This window comes from Annulohypoxylon maeteangense (genome assembly GCF_022496945.1).
Source record: "Annulohypoxylon maeteangense strain CBS 123835 unplaced genomic scaffold GGS22scaffold_1, whole genome shotgun sequence".
NCBI classification, from domain to species: domain Eukaryota; kingdom Fungi; phylum Ascomycota; class Sordariomycetes; order Xylariales; family Hypoxylaceae; genus Annulohypoxylon; species Annulohypoxylon maeteangense.
In genome coordinates this window covers 2,565,472-2,589,565 of record NW_025953248.1, presented here as the reverse complement: position 1 = coordinate 2,589,565, position 24,094 = coordinate 2,565,472, and the positions used below count along the sequence as shown (strand labels likewise).

The window sequence follows — 24,094 nt, the reverse complement described above, 5'->3', positions numbered from 1 at the left end:
AACGTCGTGTGCTATGGTGCTAGGTTCATTATTCTGTGGACGTAGCAGTTTGGACTTCATATCCTTTCAATAATCACGGCCGACCGACATGAATGTCCACGCATTGGGGCCACAATACTGCAGCATGTTATAAAGCAGAAGCCAAGGGGTTGCAAATATCACATCCTCGGTTAAAAGATGTCTTCTTCTAGACAAGAGACATCTGTTCCATTATAGAAGCAGGTGATGCAAAAGCCTCAAATTTACTACAAAGACTAATCTGGTATCGAGAAACCGCCGAATCCTCTGGCCTTACTTAGGCCTAAGCAATAATTACCACTTCCATAGCCATAGACGTCCCATTTAACGCCCGGCCGTGAGAATATATGCCAGATCCCCTCCTTATACAAGTACAAAACCGACCGAAATCCCAATCTCAAGACGGTTAACTGAATCATCCTCGATGTATTAAGACCGAATTATGCGAGGGTGAGTGTGAGTGTGTAGAGATCCATTGCCACGTAACCTGATTCTCGCCTATAAACAAAAGCGTTCAGATATGAGAGAATTAGGCAGCTTCGTCGCCCTCCATCTTAGCAATCCACTTAGGCATTGTCGCATACTTCTCTTCGAACGTCTTTTGGAATTTCTCGCAGTTGAGCCACATCGGCGAGTCGTTTTTGTGATATGTATAGCAGTTGGTGAAGATCTGACGGACGTCGGCCTGAAACTCTTGCTCGTTATTATATTCTCGGCGATCCATCTTGCCTTTGATCGTGCTGAGATCCATAGGCTTCTTGACCTTCTCGAAATAATCCGGCACGCCATCATCATCAGGTCGGACAGGTTCACGGAAGGGACCGACTAAGCGAGTCCAGAAGCCTATTATCATGTTAGTATAAATATGAGGGTGTGGGATGAATGTGAATGGTTTTATAGTGAAGAGTAAGGATAAAGTTGAGAGAGCTTACCAGGGCCAGACAGCATTCTACTAAGAAGATCGGCGCAGAAGTTGAGTTTCTGATCTGATGAATATTGTTGGTCATCTACATGACCAAGGCTAGATCGTTTCTTAACGAGTTTCAGCGTAGGTAGCGACGCTCGTGGGACAGACTTCTTGGGTCCAACCTTGCGTTCGGTCTGGTGGTTCGAGCGAGCCTGGATAATATCCGAGTGACGCTGTTTCTGTACCTTATGGTGAGATTCACCATCGCTTTCCTCGGCCTCAAGGTAGTGTACGTTCTTGTTTCGAGGTTGATTGGTTGGGGATGGAAGAGGATTGACCTGTATGACAGGCGATGAGTTAAGATGGCTCATAGCAATTACAAGCTCGCTGAGGACTTCTTGTGGAAGCGACTTGGTGAACTCTTGACGAGATTCGGAGGATCTGATATATTCGGCGGCCCAGTTCAGAAGGAGTTTACGGATGGAAGAGCCCTCAGGAGCGTCTTTCCAGGCCTGCACAAGGAGGGGGGTGGCGGGGATATGATGGGTGATGCGTCTACACTCAGTCATAGCTTCAAGAGCTTCATCGCAGAGACCATCAATTCCCAGCTCGTGGCCAAGCTTCCAGGTAGATATCAGTACTTCATAACCAGGAAGTGACTCCACGTCAGTGAAGAGTCTACCAGTGTATAAGAAGTTCTGGACAAGTCCGAAGACCTCGGGGGTGGCTTGTGGCAGCTTGACGACGAGCTCAATCTTCTCGTTCTCGGTCTCTTCGTTACCTTGCTTATTGGCGAAGTGAGTACGATAGAACGTTGACTTAGCACAAAGGAAATCTAGCTGGATGCCGAAGGGTATCTCTTCTTCACCGACGAGGATGACGACGAAAATGACGTGAGGTTGTCTACAATTTTAAGTTAATATAGATCATAAGATTAGTGATAAAGTGATTAACTTACAGCCACGAGAAGCTAGCAGGCTCCATATTATCCATCCTGTCGCTCACAGCTTGCACCGTCTCTGCAGCTTCGGTCGCCATTATTCTGCGCCTGGCTAATGGAAATATGTTAGACGCGAAATTAACAGATATCGTAAGTAGGGTTGTATGAGTACTAGTGGGGGGTTATAGATGGTGAAGTATGAGACGGATTGAAATGGGAAAGATGGAAGAATGGTGTACGGAGGATGAAATATATTTATCGTGTTAATTGAGGGCGCGTCAGTTGTAGTATGTATTGCAATGAATGTGTTATGTTAAGATTAGGTACCTACCCCCTACCGTAGTAAGGTAGCTGGTTAGTGACGAGTATTGGGTAAAGACAAGATGATAGAAAATATGAAGTATCAAGTTGTGTAATTGGATTAACTGTAAATGACGCTCGATAGCAATACGTACCTACTTATCTCAGATAATAGCAGTATAATCAATCTGAATCGACTTCAATGAGTCACCTTGACTCGTATCGTTCACCTCATCAGATACTCGTCAAGACGGAGAAGTACCAAGCCAAGATCTCATAGCGGCGCTAGAGTATTGTTTGCAACGTTCGTTTTAATGATCAACGGATTTTGGTGATTAAATTTTCTAATTCACCGGTTCCGAATAGCCCAAGGTGAACTTGTTCGGTGAAAGTTTAATGCAAATTGAATGAGTTGGACGAATGCAATTGGGTGATCCTCGATAACATTGTTGAATTTAATGATGAAAAACGAAGCGATGAAAGCTTGTTGATGAATGAGTTTATCGTGAGGTTTCGTACCTGCCAATGAAAAAATGATGGAAAGCTCCAGTCAGGGGTGACAGGGTTATTTCTCCACAATGTCCTGATATCGTGCGTGCACGGCTACCTAAGAGGCCCGTGTACCAACAAATTGTCCATCCGCACATTCCCCAGATCACTCACGATAACTTCTAAAGTTCTTTCCATTTTCAAATTTATGAATTAGTTACAGTGCAAGAACGCGAGAAATAACTTTTAAATCTTCAGTCGATTCGTCAATTTTAATACGGAGTGTTTTCAAAGAGCCTTAGGTCATTTAATGCGATATATACCTCCTTCCAGTACATATAAACCGAAGCCTCAAATGATCTGAATAAATGCGTGACAAATCCGCACCACCTTTTCAATTTTCTATCAGTCTCATGAGATGATACGGTATCTACTATATACTGTACGATGAAGATTGTTAATGAGAAGGGGGAAAACACATATAGCGATTCATACCTAACCAAAGCAAGCAACAATGAATATTTCCGACCGAAGTCCATATCGCGAATACAGCTTTCTTCGATATAGATAAGTAGGTACCTACCTATCGTCACAAGTTTACAGCATCATCTCCAAGATATTCTCCATATCGGACCTCAATCCTAGCCTCGCGAGATTACCTAAGCAAATATCGTCTCTCCAATACTACGAATACCTTATAGAAAATGACTTCGTTAGACCTACACCACGATTGCTCTCGTCACATCTTTTCACGGAGTTGAATATCTCAACTACAATACTTAGTATTGACTATGGTTTCCAAGCACGTGGTTTGCTGTTATAGGTTGACAATCTCAGCTTGAAGCTTATCAAGAAACCACACCCATGGTTCATTGCTATATGACTAGATCCAGTACTATCTACAGAGCTTCAAGTAGCGACGAGATTTCTATGGAGTCCTGAGGATGGTTTTATAGCGGCACGAGCTATTGTTATCAGAAGTTCGGACATCACGGATGAATCGACCGCGTTAGCCTCTTGACCCAATATCGGCAAGCACCTTAGCTCTAGGCCCAGGCACATGTCAGTGGATGGTATCTCTGGTTGGACGATTCGATTCCAGTTTCATATTCTTCAAACCTCCGCTGCATCTGCCACGCGATTTCTGCACCTTCGGAGCCCGTTCCGGAGGTACGGGGTGGGAGTTGCGATGAACTATACCGAGGGAGCCAGCATCGAATCGTATGCACCTATAAAGCGGCCGCTACTAAATCATTAACGTACGACTTAGGACGTATATCCACTTCCGCGTAGATACCAGGTAATCATAGGCGCGCCTCCGTTCCTCTTGAAAGCTAGGTTAGGTGGTTATATAAAACTGTATTAAACGACTCTGCCAACCAATAACGGCATTCACTCTAAGCCGCAAGGGCATCCATATGTCCGCGAAGCATCCCCGACCTAAAGCCTCCCATCCGGCCCTATCGTCGTAACAACAGCGACCCCTAGGTAACCGCCGAAAACAAGGAACCGCCTATCGTTCCTGCTTCCCCGGACCCCTTGAAGCGATCTCAGATCGTAAGATTGCGGGTCCGGGTCGCTGTGAAACGAACACTACCGAAAAGGATCATATGTTGCACAAGTGAACTATCACTTTTACCTTGCTGGCGCCGCGAGGGGAGGGGAGACCGAGGCGTATCGACGGCGCATCCCGATAACGAAAGGGGATGCAACGGCCGTACCAGCAGTTGCACCGAGTCGCGTCTTAATAAAAAGAAATGCTTGCAGGTTGCATAGCTGCCGATACCTATCTGCCGCACTATATGTACCCAGAAGATATATACCTGCTAAACAGGCTTACTACGCAGCAGATATGAAGCCAAGTATCATCACGGCGTCATCTATGGAACGAACTGATCGGCCCTGTAGATCCCAGAGAGCCTCGCTAATGTCTTGGGAGCAAGATCCGCTTTAGAACGGTCTCGACGCTTCGATTCATGTCAAAACGCAACTCAAGCCGACCTAGAAGCCATTCCCAGCACGCGGCAGTCAATCTATATTAGGTACCATACATCCTATATCCCGAGTCTTAAGGTCATATATATACGCTGTAAATCTTGGAAATGCAGCTCCCTAACGGGTGTAATACGGAGGAACAGGTGGCCCGAAAGAGCTAAACAGGCAGGAGTGTTAGGGTCAACCTCGTACAACTCTCGCTAGCAGCATCGAGACTTGCACGGCTAGGTGATGAGTTTTTCTCGCTTGTGGCTAAGAGTTCCCCAGGAATCGCGGCACAGTCTTCCGAGGGGTAGTAGAAAGGCTTTCCCGAGTCCGTACACCGGTGAGCGCGAGGACAGGCCGGCCTGCAGGCAATGCATATCCGGTTGCATTCTTGCTGCAAGATATTCTTGTAGAACCAGGTTCTTCATAAGGTAAGCAGCGGTATGCTTGCCCAGTAGTCCTCTTTCTCCGCATTCAACCCCGACATTCAAAATCTTAGAGTCGAGCCAAGGCCCTCGAATGATCTACAAGCCTTGCCGAAAGTGAGGATATGGGGTCAGAAATGCAGTGCAGAGTCGATCCATGCGGTGTAGATTGCCTTCTTTGCGTTATCACACTTAGATTATCATTACAGTAGGGGTATTTGGGAATTCGATGGTGTGACGCAGGATGGCTCGACAGCTTAGGAGCCACAAAATGCATTTGTCGACGCGCGGATACACCATCTCTGCTAGCTAGTAGCCACCTCTCCAGGTGTAGACCGGCGATAGATCCCCTGCGGCTAAGCTCCGATCGCACTGTTACCCTCTAAAGAAAATGATACCATCGATCGGGTGGGTTGCAGTTATAAATCCACCATCGTACGGTAGGAAGCCAGGAATCCGGGAGTGATCTTAATGGCAATCAGGTTGAGTGGAAATGAGACGGTGACTGAGATAAGGGTGAGCCTCCGGTTAGAAGCAGGCGAATAGTCCAGGTCCTCGATATCTTCCTCCCAGGCAGTATAATGGAGCTCAGGGGTTATTCCACGGGACCCTTGGCGGCAGGATTGTATTTATTGAGTCGCAATGGTGCAATGCAACGGTTCCCGGTCGCAGTTCTGCAGCCAGGTGCCGCGACCGGTTAAAGAACCGACCAAGGAGGACCCTGAATGAAGTGGAATTTCGGCCATCGCCTTTCTGATTAGATGTTATTCTACATACCAGCTGTTTCATCTCGAACAAAGACGGCAAATAGGGTTGATTGGATGCCATTTATGATACTACAAGGTATCTGAGTACTAGCATCGACAGGTGTATCTCTATCATAAAGATGTTCTGCATTGATGTTAGATATCATTTATGTAAGTCTGTACAATCCTGTCAGTCCGGCGACCCACACTGGGGATGGATGTTCGTATGCGAAAATTTTATCACGGCAGCATTCTGTGTTATTTTCACCTTTTCTACTATAATATAGTAGCACGGCTGGTCCGAGACCGAATAAACTGACCTAAAGAATAGAATTGGGCCGTGAAAGACCGAGGTGTGGAGTGGCGGTGACCGACTTCTTAAAGCTAGAAGCATAAGTAGCCGACATTTGGCCGATTCTTCATGGAGTCCTACTATGCGTATGGTCCCTTGAGAATGTTGAGGATCCGGTGGAGCTGCATAAGTGCTGCTCGTAGAATTTTCAAATGGAACGTATTATCGTGAATGTGCGCGTCTCACATTCAAGACAGGCTGGACCAGGCTTTTCAAGACCCACAACCAACGTTGTCAACTAGGAGTCGTCTCCATCGCTCCCGGTACGACCCGATTTCAGGTCTGCCGTAGTCTCTTCCAGGTGTATGGATTGATCTAATGACTCTTCCTCCGTCTGAGCATCTTCTTCTTCAGCCTGTCCGAGGAGGATATCCTCACTACCTTGCCATTGGGGCGGCATGCCCGGCATTTCTAATTCGTCCTCATCCTCCCAACCGTAATCCTCACCCTCGCTATCGGCAACCTCAAAATCTGTTTGGCTCAATTTTCGCTTCAGATGCGGACTTGGTGATAGCGGCAAGGATGGTTGGTTCGCATCTAAGTCAACGCCGACAAGACCCTCCTATGCAGGTTAGCAGCCTAGGGTGGTTACGTATGAAGGGTTTACTTACAGCCTGAATATTGAAGGCGAAAACTTGACTGATGCCACCCGGAATTGACTTGCCATTTAGCTTCTGAACGCCGACAAAACGGATGTCGCGTACTATGTCGTTTTCTATTACCCAATCTCTAAAAAGAACGAGTCGCGTAGCGATCCCTTGCTCCCAGGTGCCAGCATTAATAGCAGGGATAAGCGTGGCACCGCGTTCGAATTGCATTCTCGTTGCGCACTGAGACAGAATGACAATACAAAGATCTCGCGTAGCGGCAAGCTTCTGGAGCGTCGAAATCAAGAACTGAAGAACCTGTAATCTTCTAGCCGAAGGTCCGGGACCTGCATGTGAAATCAGCAAATGGTTTGTGGCCGACTTGTGAAACGTTTGTGCTGTGTTACCTTTTTGGGATCGCCGGGTCTCGAAATTTCTCGGGTAAGCATGGTTGATTAGACTAGATAGAGTATCGATCACAATAAGTGAAGTATTGCTTGGGATCGCACTTGATGTGGGCTTGCAGAGGAGCCCGATGAGATGAGCCAGGGTTGGCGCTCGAAAATGGAGAAAGTTGTCCGTTTGATTATCTATTAAGGGGGTTGTAGTGGATGGTGATGACGGATAGTGAGTAGATACGATCACATCATACAATCTACGGGGGGATATCGGGTGGAACCCATCTGTGAAATAGGTCAACGATTTCGTGGCACGTGGAATAAAACATGCTGAACCGTAGTTGGGAACTGCACGGTGATAAATGAAGTAACACGAACCTACCCAGATAACCTTTTCACCTTGACGTAGGATATTCGCAGCGAGTTGAATCCTATAACCGGGTTTAGAATACGATATAGGTATAAGCGTAAGATTATGAGTATTCTTACCCAAAGGCAGTCTTTCCGGAACCTGGGGGTCCCCAGATTTCTACGACTTGACCCTTCTGCAAACCGCCGGGGCGAGGGGGAGCGTCGCTATCATCACTGATGACATCATTGAGATTTTGATCGAGGGATGCGAGGTTTGTAGATATAAAGCGTTGAGGGTTAGTCCCAAGATCCTTAAGTGCCTGAGCTGCCGAAACTGTAGGCAACCGATCTAAAGTATGTGAATTAGTAATGCGTCATATAGAATTAGATATTAATCCTCACGAGTCGAAGTCAAATCGAAGCTCGATATATCTTGACCATGAACAGATTCGTAATTCATGATGGATATCGAGAAGCAATTGAACTACATGAACAAATCATGAATTCTGGTATGAGATGATTTTGATTTTCGTTATTCCTCATATCGTTCGGACTTATACCGGTATCTCAGGCGAGCGGTGAGAGAAAATATTGGAGGTCGGAAATCGGAAGTCAGTTCTGTCAGCTGTTGGAGATTTGGGGTTGATTTCTCAATTTCAACAGGGTTGAGCCTCAATCCATGGATCTATTTAGCATAGCGGTTGCCTGCAGATCAGCGCTGATCGTCCCGAGTTCCTTGAAACACTGCCGGCAATCGATTACACGTGACGCGGGGTTCCCTAATCGTGCGTACCTAGGCGGGTAGTAGGTAGGTACCTTATTTTCCAGAACTTAGAACTTGAACTTAAGAATTTAGAAGTAAGAAATTAGAAATCATCTCCTTCTCTTCGATTAATAAGAAATGTTTCCAGTCTTCTCTCCCAATATTATGGACGAGAACGTACGCAAATAGTTTGTTGCATATTCGCGTCGATATCGGAGGCGGTTCGAAATATTCAACCGATTTCGCAGTACGAAACATACATTGATATTGCTATGTATCGATGTTCACAGTAACGGCACTTGTATCGTCTCCAACATTCATGTTGATACAATAAAATGCATTGCGTTTCGTCTAACAGTATACAAAATATGGCACTCTTCTTATCCATGGATCGAATAATTAGTTCCTATACAGATTAACAAGACCGCCTAAACTACCTAGGTATCCTTGGCCGCCTATTTTGCGCGTCGCAATTGTTCCCGTTTAGGGCGCTTTTAGTAAAATATTAACACACCTGGGCTCATATAGACCCAGTACATACAAGAAACGCTTTCAACAACCTCCCAACAACAAATATTAAGATGCAGAGATCAAGATAACTACTGCCTTCATATTTCGAAATGCCTTTCTTAGGCATGTTAGGAGCTGATAATCTAACACGATTTCGGAGCAGGCCATTTCGCTTTGGCCTTTTGGAGATGATGGCAGGGTCCAAAACTCGCGCAACCCAAATCCACTCAGCTACGTCGGTTATCCACGTGTATTAACGGTTATCTCCTGGGTTGGGGGAAGCTAGTACACAGGTCGATTAGTTCACTCGAGCAGTACGATCTATTAGAACTGGGGATATTAATGCGACGCGCATCGCGGAAGCTATCTCAATCTTGGTAGCTGTATTAAGAATCTCCTCCGACTGATTATGGCATTAACTCGTAAAGGATGGTCTTTGGTGAGCACGAGCTGAAAATAGGCACCCGGAACCTGCACCTCTCAGCGGCGCAATATTCTTATCATATCTTACGCCATCGCTCCAGACCCCTCCTGGGAAAGTCTTAAACTGGAATAGTCGGAGGGTCACCCCCACGGAGGTTAGTCGTCAGCAATATGAGAAAGTTGGCTACCATTGTTGTTTCTAAAAGGTGCTTGGATGCAATCGCGGAACAAACCGAGCCATGACGACTTGCGTCGCGATCAGCGATAGAGTGTCGAAGCACAAATTAATGCGGCGTATTAGTGCTGTTTAAGGGGAGCCTGAGACCAGAGACAGCTCATTTCAACGAATCAGTCTATTTCCACCAACGTATATCATACGTCCGTATCATCTGAAGATTAGCGATCAAGCATCCGGATAAGGTAGCCGTACCATGCCACTGGAAAGAAAGGGATACCTAGGGTAGTTATGGTACATCATGGATATGTTCACAAACCCATCGTTATCAGGAGGCTTTTCTACGCTGTGCGCATTGATGTAGCTGGTCGGCCTTCAATGCGGAGAGACGACAACGATTCCTCATTGGCTCGGCTACATGTCTTGGTGATGATGCTACGTATCTTCAGATCTCACGCAGGGGACTGCTGCAGGTACGTACGTCTCGTGTCGGGGAAAAGTTTCAACTCGGTCCGGTTCCTAGGGTCTGGACCTATTGACGCCACAGTCCGGGGGCCCCAGGAAGTTCAGCTTTCTCGGAAACATGGAACGGCAATCCTATCTCTTTGAATTATCCTCGGGCAAGAGCTTAACGTGGTAAATCCATCTAGATCTCCCCCAATGCGAGCAAAGTTAGGTAAACACATCATATTCCGTGTACATGTTGCAACCTTTTCTATGGCTATGTTTAGATCCATAGTTTCCGATGGACATGTAGCGCATTTTATGGGAAGTAAAATTCTTTTTTTTGTTAGAAACTACGAGTCGAGGGACTCATCTCGGCTTAATGGCAAGCGGAGCAAGCCGTCTACCACTGACCTGGGCAGTTAGCGAACCTCGGACAACTTCGGAGCTACCGAAATGCGTACTATCTAAAAAACCGGGGAACGATTCACCCGCGAGCAATCCAGGTTCTAAGGAGTGAACCCCCATTGAGTAACCCTGAGAAGCCTTATGCCAATTGTCCACTGCCGTTGCGGCTGCAATTATTCCGCAGCTCTGTTTCTGGTGAATGCTCGTCCGTGGATACCAGTACCAACTTGATACCTTAATCCTACCTAGATAGGTACTTGGAAACATTATCTAGCTGTCTAGTTTGATATCAATCCGCCAATGTGGAGGTTGAGTTCTTACTATGTAACCTCCTGTCGATTGTCCTGAAGATCAAGGATCAGGATCTTGGCTGATCTATTGATAGGAATTTGTGGGCGTCCGAATCCAAATCCAACGGAGTGATGGCCGGGATCTTGTTCGGTAATTCGGCTTACTTAATCGGTTTTGCGCTGAGGCACAGTGCGTTCCTTGTTCCTTGGATGCAACCAGGTATCCAGCCTATCCAGAGCCAACCTGACTCGTAGGGGACTCGCGGCTCGTACATAGGGGTAGCACCGTAGACTCTGGGGGTATTCAGAGCTCGACAGGCCAGCTTCTCTCGCTACGCGTGCTACTACAGTACGTACATAGTAGCTAAGGCCCGACTCAAACATCAGAGGATGGCCCGATTGACAGGAAGCTCGTTCGGTCGTTGCTAAATACCTAGTATTATAGCCTTGCCAAGATGTTCTTGGACCCTATGTGCGTTTGCTGGCCTTCACTTTATTTTCATTCTAGAATGAGCTCTAGAATATTGAATAGATTGAGCTGCGGAGAGAGCGTTTCTGCGGAGAAGCGCAACTCTCCGCCCATCTCCGCACTGCTGTAATACGAGTAGTTTTGAATATACACAGCTTCTAGAAGGTGTAGAAAAGGTTTTATTTGCCACCGTGTATTATTAGATCCTCGACAGAGTCCAAGACAGTTACAAATATGAGGCATTCTTATGTTATCATAGTGTGCATTAGACCATACAAATGCTGACTGATAGATATGACCCGGGATATATATTGCGTAGGTCAAGCCTACATCGGATAGTCGATCATAGTATTTATTTCTATAATTCTTACTGTAATCATCACATGAGCCGATATAGGTCGGAGAATATTCTCTTAGTGTAGTTGCATTATTTGATTATTAGTTGATCAACTTGAGATCCCACGGGTAACATCTTGCATTAAATGGTTAGAAAGAGCTTTTTTTTCTGCTAGTTTTATTTTTAATGCTACCTATTCCTTGTAATATATCTACCTACATCTAGTACCTACTGCACTTGGCAAGGTTGCTATTTACTAGGAATGTAGTGAATGAAGTAAGTAAATAAATTAATTAATAGTGGTTATAACTGTTTGCTAGGTAGCAATTATATAGTATGTTATCTCGTGATAGTGATAGCTGCCCCAGATTCCAAATTGACTTGGCAATATAACAAGGCTCGTTTGCGCAATTAAGACGGTCAAAGAGGTGCTTCTTCGGTATCCCTGATTGGGGAAATGAAGCCATCGTCTAAGTCCTGAAAAGGGGTTAAACCCAATAAGGTATCATATTTAGTTTATCTGTGGGACTATGACCCCGGATCAGTGGAAGGGAAGTTTAAGTGTTATCTTTGTGGGGAAGTTTTATGTAGCGGATTCCATGTACAGTGTGTACTTTTATTATGGACATTTATTGCATAGTACGATTCAAAAAGTTATGCCTTCAAACTTGGTTTGTCTTGTACGTGGCCTTTCGTATCCTCACAGAGGTAGTACTGCTCATCTCAAACGTCCCGCAATCCGGGGCCGAGGTCATATTAGTATCGAATCACCCAAGAATCGAGGCTATCCTCGAGGGAAGGATAAAGTGATTGGCTTCAAGGCTACTCCCGTTCTTCCCTGGACTTATCAAGTTTTCATCCCTTATGCTCATGTACGTACGATTAGTTAAAAATATATAACTTCAATGCTGTTGGCACTGCATCGACTCGGGATCTCCTTTCATTCATCTGTTGGCGCAATAATATCTTCGGGGCGCATCAAGTCAATCCCTTATTAGGTAGTATGGTATGAATATGACAGTGAGAAATTTTTATCAAAAGGTAACAATCGAATAAGGAGTTGATGTGAGCCTGCCCAAGACGCAAGGACAACATAATATAATTTGGCATCTTACGCCTGCAGTTCTTTAATTGTTATGTGCACACATGTGCTTACAAGGCAAGCTAATGGGTCTTATTTTGCAGGCGATAGGTATTCATGCCTATATTTTATGCCTCGTCTACATGCCTGCTTGCCTGACGTAGGATCGACTCGTAAGTTGCTCAAGCCTTGCTGTTTTCTGTCTTTGAGCGGACCCCCACGTCCTGAAAAAAGCTTGGCGTCAACGAGGTTCTTCGGTAAAGTAGTAGAACTCCAGCATCATTACATCAATGTCAAATCTTGACCGAGGAATGCCGTAGAAGAAAACATGCCTCTCTCGTGATATGTCTTATACACGCAGTACTCACCGAGGTTTGGAGATATTAATCGACTCGCGTTGACACTGTCGGTTACCGTCAGCATGTGTAAGACCTTATCGTCATTCACTCTTTCAAAAGCATGTGTCAAACGTGGATCCAGTGACCGAGCCAGATTGATTCCAATAACTCGAGCCACACTACCCAGTCCCCAGATACAGAATCAATCTTGAGAGAATATTGATCTCATAAGATGAGAGTGTAGCCGATAAGACGCTATGTTGACCCAGGGAAGCGAGTATCTGGAACAAGGCAAGGCTACCTGGGATCATAGTGTCGTATCATAGTATGAAATGCACCTTGCCTAGCATGAATCTCTCATGAGATATGCGTCGGTTGATAGTACCAGGCTAGAGAGATAACCTGTGGGGAGAAGCTCCAAGAACGTGATAGGCTCTATCATCCAAACTGAACCGTGGCGACATATTTTACCCCAGGTTTAAGACGAGCTAAGAACCCAGAGAAGGGAATAGATACGCGGGGATCAAAGCCCGAGTTTTCTATATTTGATTTTATGTCATCTCGTTTGGTGATATGAAAACGACGCTGTGCTATCGTCATCAGGCTTCGATCAGTTGGTTGGCCGGTTTACACTCAGGGGCTGAGCTGAGCTGAGCTTGTTTCCTCTGATAATTCAGTGTAGTATATCCCTTTCTTATGTCAGCATTGATTTCCGTTCACAATTCTAGTGTGCTCCATGGTCCACTTATCGGACTCCATCCGTCCCATTGTCTCTCTACAGTTTAGTGTAGTGCCGGTTCGACGATGGCGAAGATGGTCCTTATCTAACCTCCGTACTAAAAAATCGGATAGGCTGGATAGGCTTCGAATGCGGCCGAGCTCGGCCCCACGCTCCCCATATCTTTTTTTCATCGTGGGCCTTCACAATTTTTTTTTCTTTTAGAACTTCGGACGAGGTATTGTTATGAGTGGCTTTGATTTAGAAGACAAACGACACAACAAAATAGGTTAGATGATTTACCCAATGACGCAGACCTTTACCTGACCCCATAAACTAAATACTAGGTATAATTTTTTTTTCTATTTGCCTCTAGGAAATGGTTCGAACCGAGGCAGTATCCGCGGCGGGAGTGCATCGTCAAATCAACTAAGCGTTCCCTACAGCCGCTCTGTTATCCCCACACATCTCGGTCGTACTATGCCGCTACCCAGACCATTTTCAGGTGGATGACTTACATGAGGCTAGTAAGATGAGAATGAATAGTATGAGCTTGGTACGATGGTCTACTGATCCATTACTGATCCATTCAGATGGGTTCTTTTTGCTTGCGGCATATGCGCTTATATTAAGTAATCCGAATGGTGCAAACTGGCGTCTTTGTGTCGAGATTTCTCCTTAGGAGTTTGTAAAGACAGTGGGAACTAAAATAACAAAGAGGTTAACAAACAACTTCGAAGATGGGAAGTATAACAATAGAAAGAAAATATAGAGAAGCTTGATAGTAGTAATACCAATCATCTGGATATGGACATGCTCAGCCCATGATAATATACACCGCTGAAAGTAGAATAGTGAATAAAGGAAACAAGAACATGTGTTGTGTTCAGTGAGGACTATTCGTGGCTGATTGCTCCCTTTGTTAATCCCACCCCATCCAGCCCTAGTCTTAGCTGTGGGCTTTCCAGGCATATTTCTCTTTTCTCACACTCTTTTCTCCCTCGCCCCTACATAGTATGCTAGGAGTGTGTACATAGACCACGATGTAGTGGGAGTCCTAAGCACATGTCCACTTCACAATCCCCTGACCTCGACACGCGCAATAATCCCACACACCATTTCGCTTCTGCACACACCCCGTACTATGAAGGTCGACGTACATGGCAATGAGTACGATTGTGCAGTAGCGAGAAGAAAGTCGAGATTAGTAGCCGAAGATTAGAGTATCTGCAAGTTGATCTAGACCGCTTAAGTGCTAAGGAATGGTGACTTTTTTTAAGATCGGATATTGAAGCGATGTCCATAGGCGACTGACTCTCCGTTTAAGTCCAGATGTCCTTGCGCAAATCTTTTACAGTGATTAAGTGATTAAGTACAGTGTCAAAGTACCTATGTAGTTCAGTAGGTTCAGCGGCCTCCACGTTTCTTCCCCCCCTTCCCCTTCCCCAATTCTAGTTGTACGTACACGGGTACCTATGTACCTACTCATACCCAGGGATCCCCCTTCAAGGACTTGCCCAACCAACTAAAACCAAACTAACCAACCAAAAAATGGACCAACCAAAAGACGCATGTGCGCCTCCTTCAGAATGGGTCTCCAGGGTTCCAACTCCCCCAGGCCATTTTCGTCCGTCTACTGGATCCCCCCACACTAGGGGATTCTTGTAAGGCAGGGCCCCCGGGGGCAATTGTAGGCAATTGGAACATTGAAATGTTACAAGTCTTTAGGTACCTAACATTGCGCACATTGCACTGTACGATACCGTACTGTACCTAAGAACCTAAGAAACTAGGGAACCCTTCGTCACTCGTAGCACGTTTTGGCACTTTCCAATCCCAACTTAACTTTTCCGACCCGCCCGCTCTTACTGAACCTGGAGTTCATTTAAAATCGTACCAGTGCCCCCATCCCCCCCCAAACGGCTTTCCTCTCGAAATTCTACCCGCACTATTACACCTGCAACCGTTCCCCAGCTCTCGACTAAGAAAAAGTTGCACGGCTACGAAACAACAACAATAACACAACAGCATCAGCACTTAATAAATATCGCGGGATTATCGAGGAAGAAAAAAAAATAAAAGAGAAGAAAAAGGGATACCAAAATAATAACCACGGCAACTTCTCAACCATCGCAACGACCAGTTACTCGCCAACATAACTTGCCGCCGTTATTTCCCCCCCAAGAAATTATTCTAGCGAGGAAAAGGCGGTGCCCACTTGGCTGGCGACGATCACATGCAACGCTCACAGTCAGCGGTGGATTTTTCCAACCTGCTGAATCCTGAGCCTACCACAGCAATTAGCAACGACGGGAATTCGAACGGAGACGTCGATATGGCTACGGTTACCGTTATCCGGCCGAACGGCCCTCTCCCTGGTGGCCAGCCCGCCGAAAACACCAATGAATTACCCCGGCCGTATAAGTGCCCTCTCTGTGACAAGGCTTTCCACCGTCTAGAGCATCAGACAAGACACATCAGAACTCATACTGGTGAAAAGCCACATGCCTGCCAATTCCCTGGATGCAGTAAAAAGTTCTCTCGTTCAGATGAACTCACTCGTCACTCTAGAATACACAACAACCCGAACTCGAGAAGGGGAAACAAGGCTGGACAAGCCACGCATCACGGATTGGGCCACGCACTGTCGCCGGACTCGATGATGCCTCCCCCTTCTAACCCGAGGTCTATTAAATCGGCTCCTAATTCTACCCTTGTCTCACCGAACGTTTCACCACCTCACTCATATTCCCAATACGCTATTCCGCATCCAGGACCTCTACACCACTACGGGCGGAATATGAGCGGCAACAGCTCGCACCCTGGCCACAGCATGGATATTGGCATTTTGGCCAACGTCTCGAACCAACTTGAACGTGAGAATATGGGTGGTCATCACCACCAGGCCAGAGCTCACCCGTACTATGCCAACAGCCTCCACAACTCTCGAGGCCATCTTCCCTCTTTGTCAGCCTACCATATGACAAGGACACACTCAGATGATCACGACGACCACTATTCTCATGCTCTCCGCCATGTCAAAAGATCGCGACCAAATTCGCCCAACTCCACCGCACCATCATCTCCAACTTTCTCTCATGACTCTCTGTCTCCCACACCTGATCACACGCCACTTGCAACGCCCGCTCATTCCCCGCGTCTTCGGCCGTATGCTGGTATCGAACTCCCAACTTTACGGAACCTAACATTGGGTCATACTCCCGCACTAGCCCCGATGGAACCGCACCTCGAAGGGGTGGCATATCCACCGCCTACGCAAACAACCAACAACAACGGCCCTCGGCCCAGTGGCTTGTCTCTTACGGATATCATTAGCCGACCCGACAGTAGTAGGAAGTTACCTGTTCCTCAGGTGCCGAAGGTCGCAGTTCACGACCTCCTATCCAATGATGGCTACAACACCAGCGGTCGAAGCTCAGCAAGTGGTAGTCTAGCAGGTGGCGACCTAATGGACAGGATGTAGGCTCGAGAATCCAATGATGATTGATATATCCACTGCGACATGAATAACGACTTTAATTATAGAGGGTTACATAGACAAGAGGTGGCGTTCCAATGGCGAAGTTTTTCGAGAGCTGCAGCTACTTTACAGCTTGTTTAATAAGGCTACCTACGGTAGTATTCAAGCAATCACACCGTGAGGGGATGGGCGGTTTATTTGGGCATGCCGTATTATCTGGCAGAATTATGAATCTATAGACTTGAGACCCTCATCGGCGGCTAGATTTTGTGTTATAAGTGGGATTAGGAGTGAATTTTCTCTACTTTGGGTTTCTTTTCACCGAGCGGAATGGCCGGGAAAAATCGACGAGAACAAGATTACCGGTTACCATTTTACGTTTCTTCTCTTTTTATTATATATATATCAGTTCCACTCACAGCGTTGGCATATCGGGGTTGGTTTTGTTCTTCATAGACGGTGGAATCGGCGAGTATAGCGGGATGCGGGTTTAAGCATTGTGAAGCTTGGCCGGATCGGCAGTCAAAATTCTTGGGCGGCAAGCTATTCTACTTCCTCTCTTCTCAACTTCAAATGCCTATAGGGGGGCCTCTGATGAAGGGTCTGTTAAGTGCGTGCGTTTAGCTCAATATCGGGCCAATATCTTGGTACAGGCTTGGCGGTACTCTGGTCAAAAAGACAAGGCGATATGTTCACAGCTATTGGTACTAGGTAGTCGATAATGGTAAATGACATAAAGCATAGGCAAATGAAATTCGGTCTAGATCTCCGGAACCCCAAGAAACAAGTCTTCCACACCAGTTAGGTTCAGCTTACTTGGAATCCTTTTTTTTAATGTGATATGCTCATCGTGACAAATCTCCAAGTCGTCGGGTTCAAAAAATCTCCCGTGGCGCCTCAACCGACATGTCCCAACCCCAGATTATGGAAATAAAACCAACGTGTCGACCTCCGTGACGCCACAAACCTAAAAGAGGAATGTTCGGGTCTCGGGTGTTCTCTTGAGATACCATGATCGAACCTTACGGAGAAGCTGGAGAACACCATCACATCGTTACACAAACGGGAATTTACTGCAACTACCAGGTATGTATGTGTGTTTCTGAGAGATGGTTTCTAGGTACTGACTCGGTGACTAATAATACATCCCATCCCATCACCATATCGCGGATTACTACGCGCAGCGCAGTTCACCCCCCTTGCACGTAGTCTTCATTGGAACACCCCGCATATACCGAATGCGAACAAGGTACCTAGACGGGAGGGACGGGGGGATTGGAAGAACATGGAGAAATTAAGGGAGAGAGACAGCGAGAGGGATTCGGCTCGGAGCGGGCTACCCTGAGCCTTGCCAAGGTCTTTCTCCAGATCTCTTACATGGGTTACGACTTAGTGATAGGGCGGGATGGGATATTATGTAAACTTTCCAAGATGTAGGCTTCATACATCATGGATGTATGTAGGTAGTCGTAGTAATATTTCGATATGAAAAGGGTGCCCGCATACGATAAATGACACACCGACAAGCAAAGTATCATAAAAAATTTTCAACCTGTCTACTTTAATATTTTATGCTCACCGCCTACGGAGCGACGATAGGCAGAGGAGAAACAACAGTGCTAAAAGTAAGTATATGTAGGTATAATAGAACATGAGTAATGATAATAATAAAAAGCCGCCCCCACAAAACCCGGATGGCCCTATCGCCTTACTTTTCTTCTGCCCTCGTAACGAATGGGGTACATGGGGTTTCGTGCTTTGGAGGACGGGAATGACAGGCAGGAAGCACGGCGGCAGTGCGTCAGCCATCAGCCCTGCGAGGAGGGAAGCCAAGGGAGAAGAACCTTGGAAGGAGAGGAAGAAGAAATTGATTACCGGACGTCCCCGAAGAGCTGTCGTCCAATCCTGGGGTTGCGCTGAAGAAGCGGTGGGAAGAGGAGGCATCATCTCCTTATGCAACCTGCCAACGGTAGATGCGCGAGCCCCCAATGACGGTGACGGTTACGACGGAGTCTAATAAGGTAAGCAGTCTAGTGTCCAGTGTAGGTATGTAGACTGGTAAGTATACGCTGTAAGTGTTAGGTAGGTAAGTGTATGTAACAGCGTTTACGGTAGCCTTCTTCTTACCTGCCTGCTTAGCTTACCTATTTACGATCCTAATTACTTGGCTAGTAACCTTGGCCAGTTACTTGGCCCCTTGGTAGGTAGCAAGTGGATTAACGAGATGAGTCCGTAGGGGGCATTTTCGTACCTATTTTTTGCTCAGCCTCGATCCTGAGGCGACCTGAAAGGGCAAGATAATTCTAACCTCCGCTGACGTGATACGTATCCAAATCCCGCCTCGCTGCAAGGTAGGAGTCCGTCCTCTCCGTCTTACATATTGCGCCTTTACCTAACTTTTCGATACTAAACTTGTAACGAGGTGTTGGTACGGCTGAATGCAAATTGCGAGTAGTACCTAATGATCGTGAGGTAATAATCTCCATTTTTCAAGTGAGGCGCTAAACGTATCTTAGCATACCAAGACGGGTAGGTATTGAAACTATGACGTTAGAATATTGTCTATTGTTGAGTAATTAAAATCCCAAGGTTCCAAGGTTTGTGATGTTATCTGTCAATTGTAGAATATCATGTGAAGATGAATTAAACTCAGGAGATTGTGAGTTCACGGACATGTCACTGCCTAGTACTGTATGAGAAAGAACATTTGAGCACTGACTTTGGACCCCAGACTTCGTTTCATTACGCGTACAGGAAGTTTAAATCTTGCGGGGGCTCCAGATTTGCCATATTTGTCATTGGAAAGAACTGGAGACTTAAACTTTATCGCTACCTACTGCTTACGTACCGAGTACTAACCAGGCAGCTGCCATGCGCCAGGTACTGTATTGTACCTACTGTACATTCTAGGTACAATTGATACCTATCTCCTAAACTTAGAACAAATTAATCCTGTTGGTTCAATATTTCTGACAACGCCAACAATTCTTCGATTATGCACATATTCCTAAACTTCGGGCTCGCCCACGAAGACCCTCCGGAGCCCAATAAAACCGCACCTTTACTCCGGACTTTCGATGGAGGGAGCACGGTTAATATTAATGATTGGACCTTCTCCGCGCGCATAAATCGTCGCCAGCTTTAAGGGAGCCAATCTAAATTACGAGGAGAGCTTTTCATCCTTTTAGTACCGTCTCGTGTTTGCCTTCCCAAAGCAATGTATCAACGAGGCCTTTTCTTTGGCCCCTTAGACGGGGTTCCTCCATGCAGGCACGGACGATTACAGGAGACGGGGTTCGATACGTGCGAAGGATGGGATCCAAGCTGCAGCCCGTACATTACACAAGAACCGGCCGCCCGCCCAGTGTCCTGAAGCAATATTCCGCAAGCAGGTTTCTAACAACGATGGAACATTAGGCGGACGCCGATCAGCTGATTTGCGGCGTTATCATTGCCTGATGATGGTGAGAGAGCCACAGCGCATGCTAAACCGCTAAAACTCGAGGTCTCCATTAAAACCGGTCGCCGCCGAGTCTTCAAATTTTTTATCCTTTAACATTTCCGTCCGAATAAAGTCGGGAAATCAACGGGTACTGCGGAAACATGTGAAAGCGCGAAACGCGAATCGGATCGAATATGATCGACCGGCCGTGTTCCCCGTACCTGTCCACGCTTTTCGAGGGGTTGAGGGGTTGGAGGGGTTTAAAATTGGCGACGAAGGGGTCGCCCACTTTCCCCTTGGGGTTGCAATTGCGACGGTATCGCGAGCCTTGTGCTCGACCTCTCTCCTCACCGCAACTTCTGTGCGAAAGTGTGGGAATTCGCTATCTTAGACCATGGGGAAAGGCACAAAAAATGACTGAGCGAATAGTGTGCAGAAGTCGTGCTCTTGCGCAACCCAGCCTACTGATTGAGCGACGAATAACGGCTGGGTAGGTAAGGGTATGTACACTTCCCAATCCGGTCTGGGGATAGAGGCCACGGCGCCAAGCGACACCTTTCGAGTATGACGACTACAGTATATATGCGATGCTGCCCACTCTCATCTTTCAAGTGTGGAGGACAATGTGGGGTGCGGTCATGAGGATCCTTGCTCATTCCTCTGCTTGGTAAGTGTGAAGTTATTATTACTCTGAAACCCGGACTGGCCTTTGCCTGCGCCTCATGAGCTGTTTGCTTAGAATTTGGGTACTCGCCCCCTGATTCGATAAGGATAAGTGATAGATATTTTACGAGCCAAAATAACCCCAGCAGGGCGGACCCTTTTGCAGTTCAGCTAATAAGTGATGCTCGTGATAAGCGTTAAGCCGAAGCGAAGTTCAAAGTCGCTCATACGTTCCATTGGACACCAGGCAAGCGATAATACATACATAGCCATGTGTTACGGCGCCCTAAGAATGGGACTCTAAATCCAATAGTTGCTATTCCACGATACCAGCAAGTATGAGAAAGACGCGTGGGGTAAAGCAGATCCTTGCATTGGACCAACCGACCCAACTCAGCATCGCAAGTGAGACATACGGTTGGAATCGCGATCTGAGAGGTCCCTTCACACGACTGAGTTAAAGGAGCCAACCAAAATAGGGATGGTCATATGCCACGCATCAATAGTATTCTAATCTACATACGTTCCCACATACGGGAGACCACGTACATGGTAAGCCACCAAACAGTTCATCTCGTAATATTTACTATCTTCCTATTACCTTGCTCGTGACACACTACCATACTTACTCGACACGTTTAAATATACGATACGATCCGGTCGGCCGATTCTCGACTTACGAGCGCTCTCGTGGGCAGTGGGCACAGTCAGCCGTCGTCGAGATCGGGAATAAAAGGAGATATGCGTGGTAATGCTGTAGGACGGCGTCGTCAGGGAGTCATTTGTCCCGCGTTACACTTAGAGTCTTAGACTCACACTATGTCTTACCACCTGCCGGTACTAAAAGGCCTCTAAGTACCTAAACAGCAGGTACTGGACAGAGCTAGACTCCGTACGGACCTTTCATATCGAACGAGGCGTGGGGGTTTGCGCTTCGACCTGGTCCACTCCACGGGGTTGGATCCCTGTTTTCTCATGTACCCCAACTCCCCACAAATACCCTTTTCTCAACATCGAGTTCATACGGAGTACAAGAAATTCAAGAAATCCCTAGTTCGGGTTCTCTTTGGTATGTCTACCGATATTTTACCAGCGCCAGACCCACGGATAGTGGTACCGTCGCCAGGGGAAGAAAACCAAAATAAAAAGGGGTGAGGGGATCGTGATTCAAAGGTACAATACACCTAGCGCCCTTCTCGGTGTGCAAAGAGCCGAGTACAATTCCAGGTTGTACTCAATAGATGCGGTCGGACGGTAATTGACATAAGCACGGGTGCGAAATTGAACCTGCACTTCACATTTCAAACCCCCTTTTAATTGTCTCGGCTACAACTCTCAGAGCGACGAGACGATTTGTGGAATCGGGTACCAAAGGTCATAAGCACGAAACATTTCGCGTCAACCCAGAGCTACGGATAGGTATCACATCTCATCCTTTCATCACGATCATCCTCGTCGGCATTTTCGGGCTGCCGCCCCGGATCATCAGGCTTCAGACTTTGATAATCATCGACACCGGCTTGTCATTTTTATTTTTCATGTTTGCTCTCGATATTGTCGGCGTCGGCAGGATTAGATCCTATTGGCTCCCCGTGTTGTGGCGTCTGCAAGAGATCTATATAGGTGTTATGGAGATTGAATTTGTGACAGCCTTTGTCGACTATCTTTCTTTTTTTACAACTTGTTACAGAACCGACCTACCTAAGCGCGGGCTAGAGCTTCAGCCTTCAGTGCTGATACAAGGTATAATAGTAGTTCGCGCGGGTCGCAATTCTTTATGTGTGGGATAGATTGGCGAGGGTGATGAGATCCCTGCGATCTAGACTATTAGCGAGTCCCTTTCGCTGATCATTCTTCGATAGTAAGTAGGAAATCTGACGATTTCCCCAGGATGTAGATTCTATTTTGAGCACGGAGGTCGCCTGACCTCCACCGCCGCACAGTAAGGCCTACTACGCCGCGAACTTATCGGTGACTGTGCCTTAAGGATGTCGACGTAATAGGTGCGAGTTCATCCTATCTTGAATCTCGATGGTACATAAGCGAATGGGGGTCTATTGGGGGCGGAGATCTCGGCTAGCCTATTGATGAAGTTGTGGGGGAATTATGCGCCTTATCAATGGTTCGTCACAGACTTCAGATATTAATTGTTTGATTGACTACGCCATCCGGGGGGGTTGAGGACTTCCTACTAGTGCCGTCGGTGCACGATACGATATAGTATCAAAGCCCGGATGAAGCCGTACTTGCCATAATAAAGGAATAGTCCTAAGAAACTCCTGGAAGACGTGGACGCTCATATGGGGGGTATAGGCTATGAGAGAGATCTTATTCGGAACGGGAGAAGCGAGATTGCTCGAGTCGACACGGCGCGCAGCGTTCCTCTGAAGTCTGAACCTCCTATCGGAAAAAGAAGAGAAACTTGCGCATGTTCTCTTGACCCAAGACACGACTTATTCCGGCACTGACAATCCTGATCATCATCATCATCACTCTGACGAGATATTGGAGCTTAGCTAGATCCTGGTAGAGTAAATGTCTCGAGCGAGACGGACTCTTGGATACATCGTCAGATAAGGCATGGCCAACCGTAGTAGTCGGGGCTAAATAGCAATCATCTCCGCCGCTAGACGTGTTGGCGATCATGGCGCCATCCCCCTCCACCATTGGCCAATCCCTTAGGGTCAACATGACTACGGTCACTATCAGACGCGCGTATACCAAGCGTTAGAACATGATTCAGGCGCGCGGAAAGACCACTTCCTTGATAATAATAAGACCTTTGGGGTCTCGTTTTCTACTTTCATCGATTCACTAGATCAAATCCTTATCAGCGCAGCAGCGCCAAGTTGATCATAAGATCTTCGCCTAGGTGTTTAGCATCCTCGGACTCAGCTTAGTTAGCGAAAAAGGGGCTAGAGCGACAACTCGTCCTTGGCCTCGTTCCAAATGGAGGAGCTACTAAGGCTTTATGACATCAACGGTTCCAAAATCGTAGCCTTGTCGTCGAGCCAAGATATTCCATGTAAGGGAAAAATGTCCGCCGGCAATCAAGGAGA

The 24,094-nt window shown here is 46.6% G+C and overlaps 3 protein-coding genes across 3 annotated transcripts; 1 reads left to right on the top strand and 2 right to left on the bottom strand.

Moving 5' to 3' along the window:
- Positions 1-423: 423 nt before the first annotated feature.
- Positions 424-2,410, bottom strand: GGS22DRAFT_10485 (putative Bromodomain testis-specific protein). The gene is made up of 4 exons (XM_047957784.1): positions 2,321-2,410; positions 1,884-1,977; positions 951-1,828; positions 424-861 (listed from the first exon to the last, which is right to left on the bottom strand). Exons 2-4 carry the CDS (start codon positions 1,961-1,963, stop codon positions 548-550), a joined length of 1,272 nt encoding a protein of 423 aa, XP_047824072.1. The 5' UTR covers positions 1,964-1,977; positions 2,321-2,410; the 3' UTR covers positions 424-547.
- Positions 2,411-6,293: 3,883 nt separating this feature from the next.
- Positions 6,294-8,200, bottom strand: GGS22DRAFT_10434 (P-loop containing nucleoside triphosphate hydrolase protein). Its single transcript, XM_047957767.1, has 5 exons — positions 7,896-8,200; positions 7,632-7,842; positions 7,521-7,573; positions 7,152-7,427; positions 6,294-7,091 (listed from the first exon to the last, which is right to left on the bottom strand). The coding sequence occupies exons 1-5, from the start codon at positions 7,951-7,953 to the stop codon at positions 6,700-6,702; spliced, it is 990 nt and encodes a 329-aa protein (XP_047824071.1). The 5' UTR covers positions 7,954-8,200; the 3' UTR covers positions 6,294-6,699.
- A 7,485-nt stretch (positions 8,201-15,685) lies between these two features.
- GGS22DRAFT_177221 (uncharacterized protein) lies at positions 15,686-16,933 on the top strand (the record flags this gene model as incomplete). Its single annotated transcript, XM_047963500.1, has 1 exon — positions 15,686-16,933. The coding sequence occupies one exon, from the start codon at positions 15,686-15,688 to the stop codon at positions 16,931-16,933; it is 1,248 nt and encodes a 415-aa protein (XP_047824070.1).
- Between the last annotated feature and the right edge of the window lie 7,161 nt (positions 16,934-24,094).

Bases quoted from the DNA above. Each gene is read 5' to 3' on its own strand.
- GGS22DRAFT_10485 (XM_047957784.1), bottom strand. From the start codon at position 1,963: ATGGCGACCGAAGCTGCAGAGACGGTGCAAGCTGTGAGCGACAGGATG. The intron at 1,829-1,883 runs GTAAGTTAATCA...TTAAAATTGTAG, and splicing joins CCTGCTAGCTTCTCGTGGCT to ACAACCTCACGTCATTTTCG. The intron at 862-950 runs GTAAGCTCTCTC...ACATGATAATAG, and splicing joins TAGAATGCTGTCTGGCCCTG to GCTTCTGGACTCGCTTAGTC.
- GGS22DRAFT_10434 (XM_047957767.1), bottom strand. From the start codon at position 7,953: ATGAATTACGAATCTGTTCATGGTCAAGATATATCGAGCTTCGATTTG. The intron at 7,574-7,631 runs GTAAGAATACTC...ACCCGGTTATAG, and splicing joins TCCGGAAAGACTGCCTTTGG to GATTCAACTCGCTGCGAATA. The intron at 7,428-7,520 runs GTTCGTGTTACT...CCTATTTCACAG, and splicing joins TGAAAAGGTTATCTGGGTAG to ATGGGTTCCACCCGATATCC.